At 52.8% G+C, this 14,913-nt stretch overlaps 5 protein-coding genes across 5 annotated transcripts; 2 read left to right on the forward strand and 3 right to left on the reverse strand.

Annotated features, from left to right (window-relative positions):
- Positions 1–2,264: 2,264 nt before the first annotated feature.
- Positions 2,265–3,124, reverse strand: B0H65DRAFT_552739 (chaperonin 10-like protein; the record flags this gene model as incomplete). Its single annotated transcript, XM_062829911.1, has 4 exons — positions 2,265–2,289; positions 2,418–2,476; positions 2,646–2,873; positions 2,996–3,124. 4 exons carry the CDS (start codon positions 3,122–3,124, stop codon positions 2,265–2,267), a joined length of 441 nt encoding a protein of 146 aa, XP_062677723.1.
- Positions 3,125–3,875: 751 nt separating this feature from the next.
- On the reverse strand, positions 3,876–7,348 carry B0H65DRAFT_317058 (kinase-like domain-containing protein). Its single transcript, XM_062823376.1, has 4 exons — positions 6,816–7,348; positions 6,253–6,656; positions 4,863–6,174; positions 3,876–4,809 (listed from the first exon to the last, which is right to left on the reverse strand). The coding sequence occupies exons 1-4, from the start codon at positions 6,868–6,870 to the stop codon at positions 4,154–4,156; spliced, it is 2,427 nt and encodes an 808-aa protein (XP_062677724.1). The 5' UTR covers positions 6,871–7,348; the 3' UTR covers positions 3,876–4,153.
- Positions 7,349–8,954: 1,606 nt separating this feature from the next.
- Positions 8,955–9,924, reverse strand: B0H65DRAFT_317100 (mitochondrial 54S ribosomal protein YmL19). The gene is made up of 2 exons (XM_062823377.1): positions 9,475–9,924; positions 8,955–9,385 (listed from the first exon to the last, which is right to left on the reverse strand). Exons 1-2 carry the CDS (start codon positions 9,613–9,615, stop codon positions 9,050–9,052), a joined length of 477 nt encoding a protein of 158 aa, XP_062677725.1. The 5' UTR covers positions 9,616–9,924; the 3' UTR covers positions 8,955–9,049.
- Positions 9,925–10,039: 115 nt separating this feature from the next.
- Positions 10,040–12,125, forward strand: B0H65DRAFT_478372 (survival factor 1). Its single transcript, XM_062827477.1, has 4 exons — positions 10,040–10,502; positions 10,586–10,801; positions 10,884–11,685; positions 11,749–12,125. Exons 1-4 carry the CDS (start codon positions 10,480–10,482, stop codon positions 11,851–11,853), a joined length of 1,146 nt encoding a protein of 381 aa, XP_062677726.1. The 5' UTR covers positions 10,040–10,479; the 3' UTR covers positions 11,854–12,125.
- A 738-nt stretch (positions 12,126–12,863) lies between these two features.
- On the forward strand, positions 12,864–14,838 carry B0H65DRAFT_478382 (histone-fold-containing protein). The gene is made up of 6 exons (XM_062827479.1): positions 12,864–13,186; positions 13,359–13,390; positions 13,592–13,607; positions 14,087–14,174; positions 14,247–14,309; positions 14,387–14,838. Exons 1-6 carry the CDS (start codon positions 13,053–13,055, stop codon positions 14,540–14,542), a joined length of 489 nt encoding a protein of 162 aa, XP_062677727.1. The 5' UTR covers positions 12,864–13,052; the 3' UTR covers positions 14,543–14,838.
- Positions 14,839–14,913: the final 75 nt, after the last annotated feature.

Here is a 14,913-nt window from a genome sequence, read left to right on the forward strand (position 1 = left end):
GCGAACAATGTCAAGAGAAAATGGAAATCCAACGATGCTGCTGTCCCTCGGCTGTCGATCTCGGTTGCATTCCAAAGCCTGTAAATGGGCCCCCCTGCCAAGCAGCACTGTTAAAAACCCCTGCTTTTGCCCTGGCAGCCGCCTAGGATGGACGGAAATGGCGCCGTCCGCCGCCGCCGGGGAATTGTCCGCCAAGAGAAGCCGTCAGTGTTTCATCCAACTGGAGATCCCGCCCAGCCCGTTGGTTCGCTGGAATGCAAAATTGCTGGTAGCCGCAGAGAGGAAACATTGGAGCGGCGCTTATTAAAGGACCCCCCTCGGCGCCTTCGCAGTCACGCCCTCTGTGTTTCGAAACATCTTCTTTTTCTGGTGCCTTGCATATCCAATCCAGCTGATGGGTTCACTGTGTGGAGGAATGATGATCTACCCGAATGACAGGCATGAGCCTCTCGGGAGTTTTTTCTTATTGTGTCTTGCCTCTGTCTACCAGACCCCTCTTCCCCCTCTGTTCCTCGGTAGTATATATCTCTGTTCTCTTTTTCTGCGAGTGAGCGAGCAACTTTGAAACAGACTCTCCTATGGAAATGGTGGTGGATCAGGGGCATAAGCAATCGCCAAGCGAAAATAATGAGATCACCAAACAAGCAAATCGGATTAAGTTCGCCAGGATGGCGAGTGAGTTTCGGGGTCCACGACATTTGCGACGCCGCAAACAGGCATAAAGACAGAGCCAAAGAGACAGAGACAGGTGTGAGCACAACATGAAGATAATGTGAAATGAAGAAAATGCGAATCCAATGTGCTCGGACGCAGACGGTCTTTGGCGCGGAAGCGCGCGCGCGAAAGGGAGATAAAGAAAGACATTGTGTTGGTTGCTACAAGGTATGGATTGTTCAATATACCGATTTATGCGGTTTGCTCTTTCACACAGGAGGCAATCTCTGCCGCAGGGTGCCCTGTTTTGGTGAGGAGGGATGAACATCACCAACATACATACCTGTAGGCATTGACTTGTTCGTTCCTGGGTGAGGTGAAGTGAAGTGAGGGGAGCGAAACACTCGCTTCGAATGAGAGTGACCAATCTTCATCGAGAGAGATGTTCCGAGGTAAACAAACCCGCCAGCCGCCACATTGGACATCCACCATGTGCCCGAGCGATAATTGATACTAGTTGGGCGATGGGTGATCGACATAAGATTATCATAAAAACACATGGGCAGCCTAGGAGGGCATGGGAGGGTTAAGATGTTTCAATGTTTCAAGATTGACCAGGGGGAGGGGGTGCTCCGGTCCATGGGTACGAAGCAACACCCGGACTGCAGAATTGATAATCTAGCCAAACCTTCATCTTAAAAGTTCCGAAGATGGCGGATAGGCGCGTATGGTGGACGTATGTAGGAGGGGTTGACTGTTGCGTAAATGTTGTAGGTGCAGGTGAGTGAACATGCTCGGAATGAGAACCGGACCTGGATTTGTTATGTTTTGGCTTGTCTCGAATCGTTATATGAGTCGCTTTTTCTCCGTCTGCAGTTTCTTGGTCGTCTCGTCTCGCTTTTAACGCGCGCAGTTTTCAGTTTGAGGAGAAACGACAGATTGAAACTTCGTCTGAGAGCTGCATCGCAGGAGTCTCGGGGCTATTGACTGACTGTTTGTTGCTTGATTGGCGCTGTTGGTGAGATGCTGGTGTTGGTGTTGGATGGTGTTGTGCTGATTGATAGCAGTTGATCAGCACGACAGCTCGCTTGCTGGTTGTTCCGTGGATAAGAGCAGTAGTATGTATCAGCCGCGCCTCGTCTCGTCTTGTCTAGCATTTTAGATCTGGACCTAACTGTACCGGCAGTAGGTACCAAGGATCATGAGACCGAGACCGAGGACCGAGACCTGAGAAGTGTGGGAAAAGATGCTTGTTTAATTTGAGACCGGAAGTCGAGCGATGATATCGTACTCTGAATCGGACGAGTGGAGATGTGAAGAGTCGATTGAAGAGAACTGACAACCTGTCACTTTTCGTCTCAAGTTAACTGTCACAAGAGTTATGAGTTGAGATGCCATTTCCTATAACCAAAGCCGTTATCATGCAATTGCCGAACCTCCTCATGCCCACGTCTTCGTGTCAACTATGCCAACCTGTCCGCTTAGCTGCTGTGAAATGTTGGTTTCTATTGGTACATTACATATTGGTACACTTTTGATATTGTCATAAGAATCATGATGAGGGTATCGTTTATATTTTGCTTTTTTGTTTTATGTTGAGTCAACGGGGTTTACTCGTTGATCTTGGCAAGGATCCTGTTGAAGAGGCATATGTTAGCAACCGTCTTTGCCTGTGTGTTTGTATAAACCGGCCGGGGAAAGTTTCCCTCCCCCCCCTCCGATCAGAGACAAAATCTGTGGATGTTGTGTGTGGTGTTACTTACTCGCTATCGCGGAAGAGGGTGTACTCCTCCTCGCCGACCTTGACAGGGGAACCGCCGTACTGTTAAAGGGCGCATTAGTATCTTCCTTTCTATCTTCTTCTTTCCTCCATATAAAAGCTCATGCATGCATGCATTGCATCTGGGTGTTACAGACAGATAACTTTAATCTGTGACCGCCCATCTGCTCTGCATCGGCATTGTATGTATTGTGGTGGCACTCTGACGTACCTGAGGGATAAGGACGCGGTCGCCAGTGTTGACACCCATGGGGAGACGCTTGCCGTCCTTGTCGAGGGCACCGGGGCCAACGGCGAGAACCTTGGCCTCGTTGAGGTCCTTAACGGAGGACTCGGGGAGGAAGATGCCGGAGGCAGTCTTGGCCTCGGCCTTGACGCGCTGGACGAGGACGCGGTCAAGGAGGGGGACGAGGGACTTGATGGAGCGGACGGAGGTGGCCTATGGTGACGAACACAATAACGTGTTAGTCGATGTTTTGGTTCTATGGTGTCGTCTTGTATGTTCGGTGCCAATGCACTCGTTGTGGTGCTTGCCGCCGGGTGTTCGGTTGTGCCATGTACTAGCCACCGGTCATACAGCGCAATTGCTAAGCTTCCCGAAAGCCATGTAGCTCTCTCTTTCTGGCGCTTCCTTGTCCCCGGCGGCGGAGTGCGATTGGGCGTCTCGGGCAGGAGGTATGTGCTCACCATTTTGACGGATTTGAACGGTGAACGACGACGAGGAATTCGGCTGGCGAGATTGGGCGAGAGGATGGACGAGTACGGCGGAACTGAGGAGACTGAGAGGGAGAGAGCTTCGGTATTTAGGCCGGCGGGATCGCGACTTTTGATGACCCTTGTACGAGCTTCGATACGCATCTAGAAGATGCCGCTCCATTTTTTAATGGGCCCGGACTTGCTGTTTATCCCTGCCGACTTCGGTACGTCACCGGCAATCTCGCCAAAACGGGCAGCCTGCCTGCTTCTGATTGGCTGCGTGAAGCTGGGGTAACACGCCCGGCTTGGCCGGGTTCGCCGGGGAACGGTGGATCGGCCTGCGCAGCAGCTCCGTCCGTTGCTCCGGTCACCATGACAAAACACACGTCGACACGCATGAAGGTCTCCTCTACCTATATAAGGGGTAACCTGGACTCCCAACTTCCATCTCAACTCGATTTGTCTTGAAAGCCCATCACTGTCATCACCATCACATGTCTTGAGACCGACCAGCTGTCTGTCTAACTTTCATCACGTTACTCGATTATTAACTGCACTCTCTAAATACAAAGCGAGCGACCTTTATACACTCAACATTGTTCAATGCCCGTCTCCCAAAATATGTTTGGCCTAGCCATACCACCTTCTATCCCTACCGGAGAGCAGCAGAATCAAAAAGATGAACGCTGTATGCCTGGAACCCGGCCCCCCTTATACTGAACCTTTGCGTGGATTAACCAAACCCAATCCAAGCGCTATCTTCCCAAATCCCAAAAACGCCCAGAAAAATGACGAAAAAGCGCTGCCTCACAAGGTGACAGACACCGACTGAGGGGAAAATGGTAACAATGCCCATATACTACTCTAATAACGCATGTCCGGTCTTTCCGATAATAAGCCCAAAGTAACCCCCACAAGTCCCCTTCAAATTCCCTTCTTCTTCCTACCCCAAGTGTTGGTGGCATCCTGTACCCCTAAGAAGCCGTCCTGTGTTCGATAAGTTTTCTGGCGCAAGCTCCACTTCTAGCGTTTGGCCTTTTCATCTTTGGTGCCTGCAGGTGCTGATGGGGGTTCGAGAACATGTGTGTGGTCATCCGCATGCGCCACGGCACCGGGGCCGATCTGTCGGCAAATGACTGTGTTCGCTACCCAGGGATCGTCAAGAATTTCCGTCATCTTGGCTCGTGTCTTGGGATCCAGATCGAGCATCCTGCCGACGACGTGTCTGCTTTCCCTCGGAAGAAGCCTGAGGATTCTCCAGGGGCCACGGATAACCTCCTTCTTCTCTCCAGTGCTGCCAGCTTCTCCTTGTACGCTGGTTGTAGACGCCGTCGGCTTGTGATCGGGAGTCGTCTTCTTGTCATCTTGAACCTTGTCAATCTTGTCGCTGCTTCCCCTGACGCTCTGAGGGTCGTAGTCTCTATACGGAAGATCGCTAAGTGCCGACATGGAGGCTGAAGGTGGTGGAAGCAACAGCTTCTTGGGATCGTGTCCGAACGAAGGCTCTGCAGCGAATAGCTTGAACGAGTTGTCGGTCAATCGAGGAACCTTCCACGGGAAACGTCGGAGTGTCATGCAGCAGTAAATGATGGCCAAGGACCAAATATCGACGGCCTCCGGGTCGTATTTCTTCTCGTCGTACACCTCGGGGGCAAGATATGGGTCGGATCCAACAATGCCTGATAATCGGTTAGAACACTTCAACCAGCATCTCAGCAAAGAGTTTACTCACCTGAGGCATGAACAATGCCAGTCTCAAAAGGATACCGGAAAACATGAGCACTACCAAAATCGATAATCTTCATAATGCCATGCTCGCTAACCACCACATTGTCGAGCTTCAGATCCCGATGCGCGAGGCCCATGCTGTGAAGGTATGTGACACCGCTCAAAATCTGAAGGAAGCAGCAGCTGACCTCCTCTCGAGACATCTTCCCTGTCATAACGATGGCGAACAGGTCGTATGGAGCGTACTCCATCACCTCGTACCATTTGCCCTTCTCCTGGACAATGTCCAGGGTTTCGATGATGTTGCCGTGGTGCAAAGAAGATCCCATGCAATACTCGGCCGTAAGCTTCTTGACATATTCGCGCTCGGTTTCGTACGAGTGGCGAGGGCGGAATTCCTTGACGGCAAAGACCACGCCGTCTTCGCTGCGCTTCATGAGTCTCACGGATCCTCCCGCTCCCGCACCTAACACCTTGCCAAGCTTGCCGTATTTAGAAGAGAGACCGTGATCGTCACCGAACGGAATCTGGGCAGGCTTGGCTCCCGGTGTCTTGGGCGTAGACTTTACAGAAGCAGCGGGAGATGCCGGTCTCTTGTTCTTGTGAGGTCCTAGCTTGAAGAACCTCTTCAGATCCGCCATTGAGCTATTTCTGCTGTGGATCGAAGCCTCGTCGTCGTTGTCATGGCGATCCTTCTTGGAGCGTTTGTCGCCTTTGGATACCAGACTCAAAGAGGAAGAGTTCTTTTTCCTGGAGAAGATGAAGCGAGGCTCGATGCCTTTTTGCGCAGGTCGTTTGCTTGCCGAGTACGGATCGTTGACATCGCCGGGAGGTGGTAGTTGGCGGGTGTAGAACTGTGACGCGGCTAACGCTCGGGAGGGGCTGGAGTCACGGGACGCAGGCTGAGATCTACTGGGAGAACTGCCACCGGATCCAACGGAAAATAACCCTCTGCGATGTTCACCGATAGTGATCTGGGGACGTTCTCGGGCCTCTATCGAAGTCGGCCTGGAAGAGCTCTGCAGCTGTTCGTCGGGTGTAGGCAGCTGGACCTGGCGGAGAGAGGTGGGTGATGTCGGTTCGTGGGAAGAGTCCTGAGGAGTGATGAGGTTGGCACTCCGCCTTTCTTGTGTCAGAGCGCCCTCGCCCTCGCGGCGAAGTTCTCGGTCGACGTTGTCGGTTCCAGCCGGCGTGAGAGGAGGTGTATGCATTTCGGGGCCCCTGATGTGCGGAGTAAGAAGCGGTGAGTTGCGACCTGCCGAGCTCCGTGTATGTTCGCGACTGGCAGCTCTCGATTCATCTTCGTGGGAAGGTGTCTGGAGACAGAAAATATTAGTCCTCGCCCAAGGGGTAAAGACGCAAACGCAAAATGGATATATGGAGTGCAATCAGACAAGAGACATGGCAAAAGCCAGCAAAAGCCACCGAGCTGATGTTGGTTGCACAAGGCCCCCGGAAGCGACGGACCAAGGCAAAAGCAGAGAGGTGAACAAAGGAAGGAAGCACACGTGAAATTGGGATGGACTTACCCTTGAAGCGGGAAGCGAGAATGCCTCGTACTGGAAAAGGCCTATCCTTCGCTCCTGCAGCGGACAGGCCTTCAACCTCTCGGTGATATCACGAAGCTGCTCGGGAGTGACCTCTCCCCCCGGTTCGCCGAGGCTGACATCTGGTGCAATGGTTGGTGTCGATGTGGTGCCCTCTGGGGTGATCTCTTCGACAGTTGACTTGAAGCGGACAGCAGGCTCAGTCTTGGCTGTTTCATCGGGAGTGACTTGGGACGATTGCGGCTCGACAGCTGCTGGAGGAGACTAAAAGTTAGCGAATTGCTTCAATTCGATGTTTGCTCGTCCTGGTCGCCGAGCATTGGCGTAGTAGGGATTAGAGATGAGGGGTTGCCGGTGATCTTTTCGGTTTTTTTTCTTCTTCTTTCTTTTTGTTCTTTATCCTTCCTTACCTTGGTGCTGTTCGTCCGGTTGACGCTGCTCTAACTCTTGCTCAGCGGTCGCCATCTCTTTTTTTTGCGGTGCTTTGATCACTTCGTTCGAATTTGCACCTGTCTCCGCAAACTAATAAAACTTGTAAAATTCTGGCAGGAATCCGAATAACGACTGGTATCTGGCCCGCCCTGGAGACGGAGACAAAAAGATGGGATAAAAGACCGTGTGATGCAAGATGCAAGGGCCAGACAGGTGCCAGAACGACAGAAGATGCAAGACAAGAACAGACGCAGCGGCGGGATGGGCGGGAACCTGTCAAGTGGAAGCAAGGGAAAGGCAAATGGGACAGCGGCGAAAGAATGAGTCGGGGCCAAATAGATGACGGCGATCTAAACTGTTATGGAACTGCAAAGCCTGTAGACAAGACTCAGACTAGTCACTAGTAGGAGGTGAATAATGGGGCTTCCACTTTCCACTTGTCGATGCTGTGTGCCTAGGCTTTTTGTCCTCCCCGTAGCGGGTTCGGCGAAGAAGTGGAAATGTGAAAGATGCCGCTCTGTTGCGCGTCGTGGTGGGGCTGAAACTACATGACAGGTACAGGAGACGTTGGCTGCAGGTGGCGGGAGGCACGGGTACCCTTGATGGACCAGTGAGACCTGCGAGGCACTGAGAGCACCTGAGAGGAGGACCCGAGTTGAATCTGAGTGCGGGCACCTGAGATCGGGCCAAGCCGGCTTCCTTGACGGGAATGATTGAATGGAATTTCAGATGGATCCGCAGTCACAGACTCCTCACAGGGCGAGCGGTCTCAAAGTCAAACAGTTTGAACGTGACGGCGGGCATGTCTGGACATCAGTGTTCCCAAAACCGCAAAAGGAGTCTTGGATCTCGGTCTTTGTCATACACTGGAGGGCACAACCGGGAGCGGTCGGCAACGTGGGGTCCCTGATCATGTCCATGTCCTCTCCCCTTCTTGTCCGACTTCCTTTTCCAGCTTTGGAATGACAATGGAAGATGCCGAGCGATTTCAGCGCCTCCCCCTCTAAAACCGTCAGTTACCAACTGCATTGACGCGGGGGTGGTTCCTGCCAGGACATCCATTCCATCAGGTCTTTGTTCCCACCGCCCTGTGTTGTTCCTCAAACACTGGAGAGTTCACCCAATGACTCAAGTAAACACATCAGCCGACGATGCCTTGGCTGTCATCCTCGTTGCCCTGTGTTTCAACTGGACAGCAGAGAGTCAAGTACCTGAATCCCGCAGCAGCCCCGACCACCGTCGGAGCGAGCTTAGAGAGCCGCCGTGTCCGAAAGAGCGAGTCCAGTGACTGTCCTGATGTCACCCAACCTTTTTCAAGATGGCATCGATCGGAAGCCAGGAAGCGCACTGGCAGCGGATATGGTGAACCGCTTTCTGTGTCGATCTCTACCGCCGAATCCCAGGTCCTATCGTTCGGTTCGGTGTAACCCATGTCGATACCCCGCCATGCTGCGGGAGGTAATTGCCCGAATGTTTCTGGAAGCCATCGAATGTAATTGCAATTGTCGCACACGTGTAGGATATTAAACAATCATCCCCTTCATCTCATTAGCATTGGAAGCATGGGATGAACACCAGGCCGACGTGATAGCGGGCCTTCGCATGGGTGATAAGAAGTCGGCTGCTGGATAAGGACTTGGGGGAGGGGGTTTTGTTTACATAGCCCCTTTTCATGTGTGATATATCACCAACGCCTCGCAGTCAGATTGGCCAAAGCACCACAACCACATCTTACTTACAGGTGAGCATAATGCCCGTGGGGAGTTCTGCCTTACTTACCACCAACCTTAAAACTTTATCCTACCTTCTGAAGAATTACGGGTAGAACATCGTACGCCTGGTGGTTTCACAGCCACAAGCTATGCGCACCAAGGCTGACGAAGCTGGAGTACGGTGAGCCGAAGAAAGCCTCAACCAGCAAATATCCCGATGTGCCGTGAATTCCCATCAAGTCCCTGTCGTCAAACCCTTCCCAAGGAACATACTCCGTGGATGAACCAACAGCTCCTGGCGCGCTATGCATTTTGAGACTTTGACATACAATAATGATACAAAAAAAGATATACAGAGCCACAAGCAATGGCTATAGTCCCCATCCAATATTGGTAACAATGCCGTGGTCTATCCACCTGAAAGAAACAACCGTAACGCCTTCGTGCTCCCAAGCCCGTATTACGAGGCCATCACACCTCCCTTCAGCGTACACCCTCTTTCAAGGAATAACGTTGATTCCGATCGACTTGGCCTGGTAGATGACCGCTCTGCAGAGACCCTCGAGGGGCAGGCCGGAGAGACGGAGCTCGGACTGCTTGATCTTGGCGATCTCGTAGACGTGCTTGAGGCTGACGGTGCCGACAACCTCCTTGCCGGGGTTGCTGGCGCCCTTTCTCTTGCCGCCCTTGCCTATCGGGGCCTCGGCGGCGTTGAGCAAAAGCCATGATGTGTGGGGGGTGCGGACATCGAAGTGGAACGAGCGATCGGGCCTGACGGTAACACGGACGGGCATCGGGATACCGGTGGTGATGTGGGCGGTTCTAGCGTTGAACTCCTATAGTATCGAGCGCATGTTAACTTTTGTTCCGGGTGTCGCTAGCAGCCAAAGCTGCAGTGCTGTGCGATTTGGGCAGGTAAACCGACCTTGCAAAAGTCCATGGACTTGATACCCTTGGAACCAAGGGCCGGACCGACCGGGGGACTCGGGCTGGCCTGACCGGCACCGACAATGAGCTTCACCACCTGCTCAACACCACCAGCACCACCTTTTGCGGCCTTGGACATTTTGGCGACTCGACTGCAGGGACCTCGGGGAAAGTTGAGTTGTGTGGAGAACGGAAAGGCGATGCGGCGCGTCTGCAGTCGCGTGTTACACTTTCGAGGTCGGTCGGGTACTCTCGTTCGCGACAGCGGCAGCAACGGCGGCGGCGACGGCGGCGGGCGGCACCTCTCAAGCTGGGCCCAAAAAAAATCGGGCGCCGGGCCGACAACCGTCGCGGCCAGGGTTTCGTCAGCCACTCCTTCCTTGGGAGCTCCAGCCACACCCCACTTAAAGTGCTATTATTAGTCCCTTATCGCCGCTTATCAGTGCCGTCATTCAGTGCAGTGGCTTGACCCCGAGTCCTCGCTCTCCCACTTGGACCGATCATTGCCTGCCGCCTGCCCTGCCGCAAAGGTGCGTTCCAGCGGCTGCAAGTCTGCAAGGGAACTTTGCGAAACCCGAACCTGGAACCACCTGCATCCAAGTGATTGCAGACCCGCCTGTAGGGACCTGGGTCCAATCGTCAAGTCCTCAGGTGATGTGGAGAGATGAGCGGAACAAGTGACGTGCACCTTCAAGAGCCAGTGACTGTCTTTGCCGCTCGACTGCCACTGAGGGCCACGACTACGGGGAGCCCACAGGTACGTACTTGTAGGAGATTTGGGACAGACTGGGTTGCCCCTTCTGTTTTCCATTGGCCTTTATTTGAGCGCGGCGCCATCTCTGATCCATCTTTCTCGACGGCGGTGAATGACTTTAGTCTTGAACATCAAACTACCTGGAAAATTCTCACAACTAGACTCATTTTTGCCTCGTTGTTTTAGCTTCTTGCTTCTCTAATCTATACTCAACTTCCCATTTTGTCTATACCCCCAAACTCTTTCACCATGTTCAAGTGGGCGCAAGCGGCGTGAGTACTCCAAGCTCCCCAAACCATCCATGATACCACCCCCACCATCCGCTGGACGCAAACCTCTAACAACTTGCTTGTAGGTTGGCCAATGTCGCCGGCACCAAGGAGCCTATCTACGGCCCCGAGGCTATCAAGTCTGTCGCCGAGGAGGCCAAGACGACTCCCTATACCGAGACCACCAAGAATGACCTGAAATGGCAGGCCATGGAGTCTACTTGCGTCGAGACGCAGTGCTTCTACTTCATGACGGACAGCGGCCAGCTCGCCTTTGCCCAGGTCATCTACTCTAACGTTGCGTAAGCTTTCCCATCGCACCATCCGCCGTCCATGTGGCGCGCTCGGAAACTTGGGTCTCGTACTGACCTGATGACGCAACAGTGGCATCCGCACGACTTGCCAGTTCAACTCCAAGGTCTTCTCTCTGGATGGATCCAAGCCCCACCTCTGGTGCTCTACGCCCCTCAACAACCACGAGTTCAGCGAGGACAAGACCAGCTTCTACGCCACCGATTGCGCCGTCGAGCTTTCGGAAGATGGAAACTCGTACACAATCAAGTCGTTGAACGATGAAAGGTCGATCGTCAACGTGACCATCAAGAAGACAGCGCCTGGCTTCAAGGTTGGCACCTCCGGCACAACACTGTTCGGCACCGACCCTGCCAACCCTTGGGGTTCCATGCGCCACGTTTTCTGGCCTAGGTGTGTCGCCGAGGGCACGATTGCCACTCCGGATGGTCCCGTCAACTGCAAGGGACGCGCCATGTTCGTCCACGCTCTCCAGGGCATGAAGCCTCACCACGCCGCGGCCAAGTGGAACTTTTGCGACTTCCAGGGCCCCAACTACTCTGCTGTCCTGATGCAGTACACGACTCCCCCTTCTTACGGATCGACGGTTGTGAACGTCGGCGGTATCGTCAAGGATAATGAGATCATCTTTGCCGGCGCCGAGGGTGCGGTTACGCACGTTGCGATCAAGGGCGACACGGAGAACGACTGGCCCGAGCCGACCGCTATCAAGTTTGAGTGGAAGGGTGCTACCAAGGACGGCAAGCAGGCCGATGCTGTTCTAGAGGGCGAGCTCGAGGATAAGCTCGACAGGATAGACGTCATGGCTGAGGTGCCGGGATTCGTCAAGCAGATCGTCGCGGGTGCTGTTGGCACAAAGCCGTACATCTACCAGGTATGCTTTGCTTGCTGATCGGTCATTATTTTGGACTCTTGAACTGACATGGATATCATCTAGTACGCGCCACAAAAGAAGAAGCTCACTCTCAAGCTCAAGATTGGGGAGGAAGAAATTTCGGAGGAGGGCTACCTGTTCAGCGAGGCCACCTTCATTTCCGCATAAATCTGATTTGACGATGAAGAAGTAATGAGGGGTTTTCTGGGTAACGCGCCATATTCAATGAGGGCTGGTATCATGATTTGGAGTTGTTGAGAGATGCCGATAGAGGTGCTTGGTCAACTCGTTGGACTGTTTGTCTCCTGCATACTGTTTACAAGGACTCGATAATGTCTCGGTCTGGACAAGGAGCCCGCTTTGCATAGTGGATCTGATATAACATAACAAGGCTCCTTGAAGGGCCAGCTAATTTAATAAACTTGGATTGTTTTCCTGTGTCTGTGGTCTTTCAGTTGTGATTGTGTGATATGGCAGTTTGACTTGAGCATCCTCCTGTCTGTCACTCGTGCAGAGACCCCTCCCTATCTGGATATGAGCGACAGCTTAAGCTCACCCCATGCTGCTTTAATTGCACCCCTCTTCCATCCTAGCAATCGACCAACCTCGAACTTTCAAACGAGCCGGATAAATCGACTGTGTGCCCAGATATTTCAGCGGTGTGGAACCTGTCTGGCCAATGAGGTGTCATGAATTCCCCGGCGGCTCAACCACCAGCGTTCATTGTGATGTTTCTCACGATGCGCTCAAGAAGAAGATGATGGCCAGAGAGCCAGAGGGAGCAGAAGGCGATGACGGAAGAAAGCATAAGGCGGTTCGTCTAAAAGTTCAACTCCAAGAGCTGAAGGTTACGCCAAAGGGAGGCAAAACTAAAGCACAGCTACGGGGCTCCAAACTCAACAACCGCCGCCATCATACCGCCGATACCAGTGCGGAGCGCCCATGGAGATGCCCTCATCTATGCAGAATCTGAATGTCAATTGAGCGATTCGAAAAAAGGCCGTTCTGGTTCTCGTTGTCGTGGTTTGAAATGATGACTTTTGGTGAGCACTTGGGCATGGTTGCCGGCGCGCGCGAAGTTGATGCCAAGCTTGGGGTCTTGGCTTTTTGGCCTGAGCCTGGCTGTTAGTTTGTATGGCCCCATACCGCCGAAATATCTGGGCACACAGTCGATTTATCCGGCTCGCTTTCAAACGACTTTTAACCCCACTTCGCACATTCCCCCACACCAACTTCCACTTTGACGGCACGCCTCCGTCAGTTGCATCTGGCCCTGCAGGAGTGCCGCTCTCAGCTTTCATCTTCACCTCTTTTTGTTGTTTACTTTCGACATAGGCGGAGCGGCTTAACTCTCAATACTCGACATCATGCCGCCGACCATACCCTCGCGCGGCGGTCCTTCGGGACTCAAGCATCGTCACTCGGTGGGCGGTAAGTCCGTGTTGAGCGGCGCGAGTGGGAAGGGCAAGGGCAAGGGCGGCGTGGGCATCAAGCGCCACAGGTACGTCGACTTCCACTTCAGTTGAACGCGGGCTGAGCCCAGCACCAGCATCTTGACATGTCCGAAGAAGCACCGTGGACGACGATACACGATACACCCTCACCAGCCAAAAAACATTTACATTTACCCGAGTATACAATATACACTAACGAATTTCACTTTTGGGAAACAGAAAGATCATCAAGGATACTATTCGAGGCATCAGTGAGTTTCACAAACCAACCATCTACGATTCAGCACATCAACCATCAACGGCGTTGTGTGTCCGCTCTTGCACTATCATTCTCATCTAACTTCGGAGGATGGGAGTGAAAGTCGAGCGCGCTTCTTCGATTTCCCTTCGGCTCATCATCCGCGATCGAGAAACGACGGTTTACTGATACGTTCATGTTCTCTGTGCTTCAGCCAAGCCTGCTATTCGGTATGTACTATTCGAAACCGTGTTTATGTTGTCTATCTTGCTGCTTTTGTGCCATCTGAACATCTTTCCGATTTACCCGCCTCTTCATCTTTCTATCAGGTTCATGTCAGGTTCTCTTTTGGTCGCCAAAGCCCATGGACCGTGGTGGGCCGCTGCTGTTGTGGATTGCCTACCCTGCACTTTTGGCAGATGCATACCATGTCATCTTCCATCTTCACTTTGCTCCTTATCATAGGTCACAAAATCTTTGTACCTGCATCAGACAACTTTTGATCTTACTTTTACTGCTTTTATCTTGGCTCGCATTCATCAACATGTCTTCTCATTGTCTCAACAGGCTTTGTCTTAACACTTCAAGGCCTTTTCACATACAATCGCATCTCCCCTTCAACATCATCAGTCATACTACCTATCCCTCTCTTCACATAGCTGTCAAAACATCTTCAAAGAAAATGATCATGTAACTTAACACATTACAGACGTCTAGCCCGTCGTGGCGGTGTCAAGCGTATCTCTGCCGGCATCTACGATGACATCAGGGCTGCACTGAAGGAAAGACTTCAGATGGTATGCTTCCCAGCGCCTCCCTCTCTTCCTCTCACCTACCAAGACCCCACCACTAACTCACACTTATTACAGATCCTTCGTGACTGTGTCACGTACACCGAGCACAGGCACGCGAAGACGGTCACCGTCACTGACGTAAGTAGCATCAGCACCCTCAAGGGACACTGGAAAAGGTAGCAGCGGAAATATCACCAGATTAACACATCAAACAGGTGATTTTCGCCCTCCGCCGTGTTGGCAAACCCATCTACGGCTTCGACCCCGAGACATGGGAGCCTCCCGCGCGCGGCGCCCACCGTCGCGCCCTCATCCAGGGCGGCGAACAGGGCCGCGGCGGTAATCGCGGCGACAACGACGATTCGGACTAGAATACTCCGAAGTCAACGTACGACGACCACCTGGCCCGGGATGATCTTCAGATTGTGGAGGCGATGTCAGCAACGACGATAGCAACGGCAGAAGCGACAACGTCAAGTTCTCAGAGTCGAGGACCTGCACCTGCGCCCGCACCAGCCCCTGATATGGTACCGGTGCTTGCAAGAGGATTCAAACCGATCAACATCAACATGAATCATCGCATGCCGCCCATCGACCGACAGCATAAGCCATAATCTACAGCATCTCTCTCGATCTCCCCGCTGTCCCGGTGGTCACTACTCGTCAGTCACATACCTGTCACCCCTCCATACATACAAAAATCAAGGAATGGTGTATTTGCATAATACCCTAGTTGGTTTGG

This window comes from Neurospora tetraspora, assembly GCF_033439725.1.
Source record: "Neurospora tetraspora strain CBS 560.94 chromosome Unknown B0H65scaffold_8, whole genome shotgun sequence".
NCBI classification, from domain to species: domain Eukaryota; kingdom Fungi; phylum Ascomycota; class Sordariomycetes; order Sordariales; family Sordariaceae; genus Neurospora; species Neurospora tetraspora.

Coding starts and splice junctions, on each gene's coding strand:
- B0H65DRAFT_478382 (XM_062827479.1), top strand. CDS start 13,053: ATGCCGCCGACCATACCCTCGCGCGGCGGTCCTTCGGGACTCAAGCAT. Junction 13,187..13,358: donor GTGGGCATCAAGCGCCACAG/GTACGTCGACTT, acceptor TTTGGGAAACAG/AAAGATCATCAAGGATACTA. Junction 14,310..14,386: donor AGACGGTCACCGTCACTGAC/GTAAGTAGCATC, acceptor CACATCAAACAG/GTGATTTTCGCCCTCCGCCG.
- B0H65DRAFT_317100 (XM_062823377.1), bottom strand. CDS start 9,615: ATGTCCAAGGCCGCAAAAGGTGGTGCTGGTGGTGTTGAGCAGGTGGTG. Junction 9,386..9,474: donor AGTCCATGGACTTTTGCAAG/GTCGGTTTACCT, acceptor TCGATACTATAG/GAGTTCAACGCTAGAACCGC.
- B0H65DRAFT_478372 (XM_062827477.1), top strand. CDS start 10,480: ATGTTCAAGTGGGCGCAAGCGGC. Junction 10,503..10,585: donor TTCAAGTGGGCGCAAGCGGC/GTGAGTACTCCA, acceptor ACTTGCTTGTAG/GTTGGCCAATGTCGCCGGCA. Junction 10,802..10,883: donor GTCATCTACTCTAACGTTGC/GTAAGCTTTCCC, acceptor ATGACGCAACAG/TGGCATCCGCACGACTTGCC.
- B0H65DRAFT_317058 (XM_062823376.1), bottom strand. CDS start 6,870: ATGGCGACCGCTGAGCAAGAGTTAGAGCAGCGTCAACCGGACGAACAG. Junction 6,657..6,815: donor ACCGGACGAACAGCACCAAG/GTAAGGAAGGAT, acceptor CTCCTCCAGCAG/CTGTCGAGCCGCAATCGTCC. Junction 4,810..4,862: donor TGGCATTGTTCATGCCTCAG/GTGAGTAAACTC, acceptor ACCGATTATCAG/GCATTGTTGGATCCGACCCA.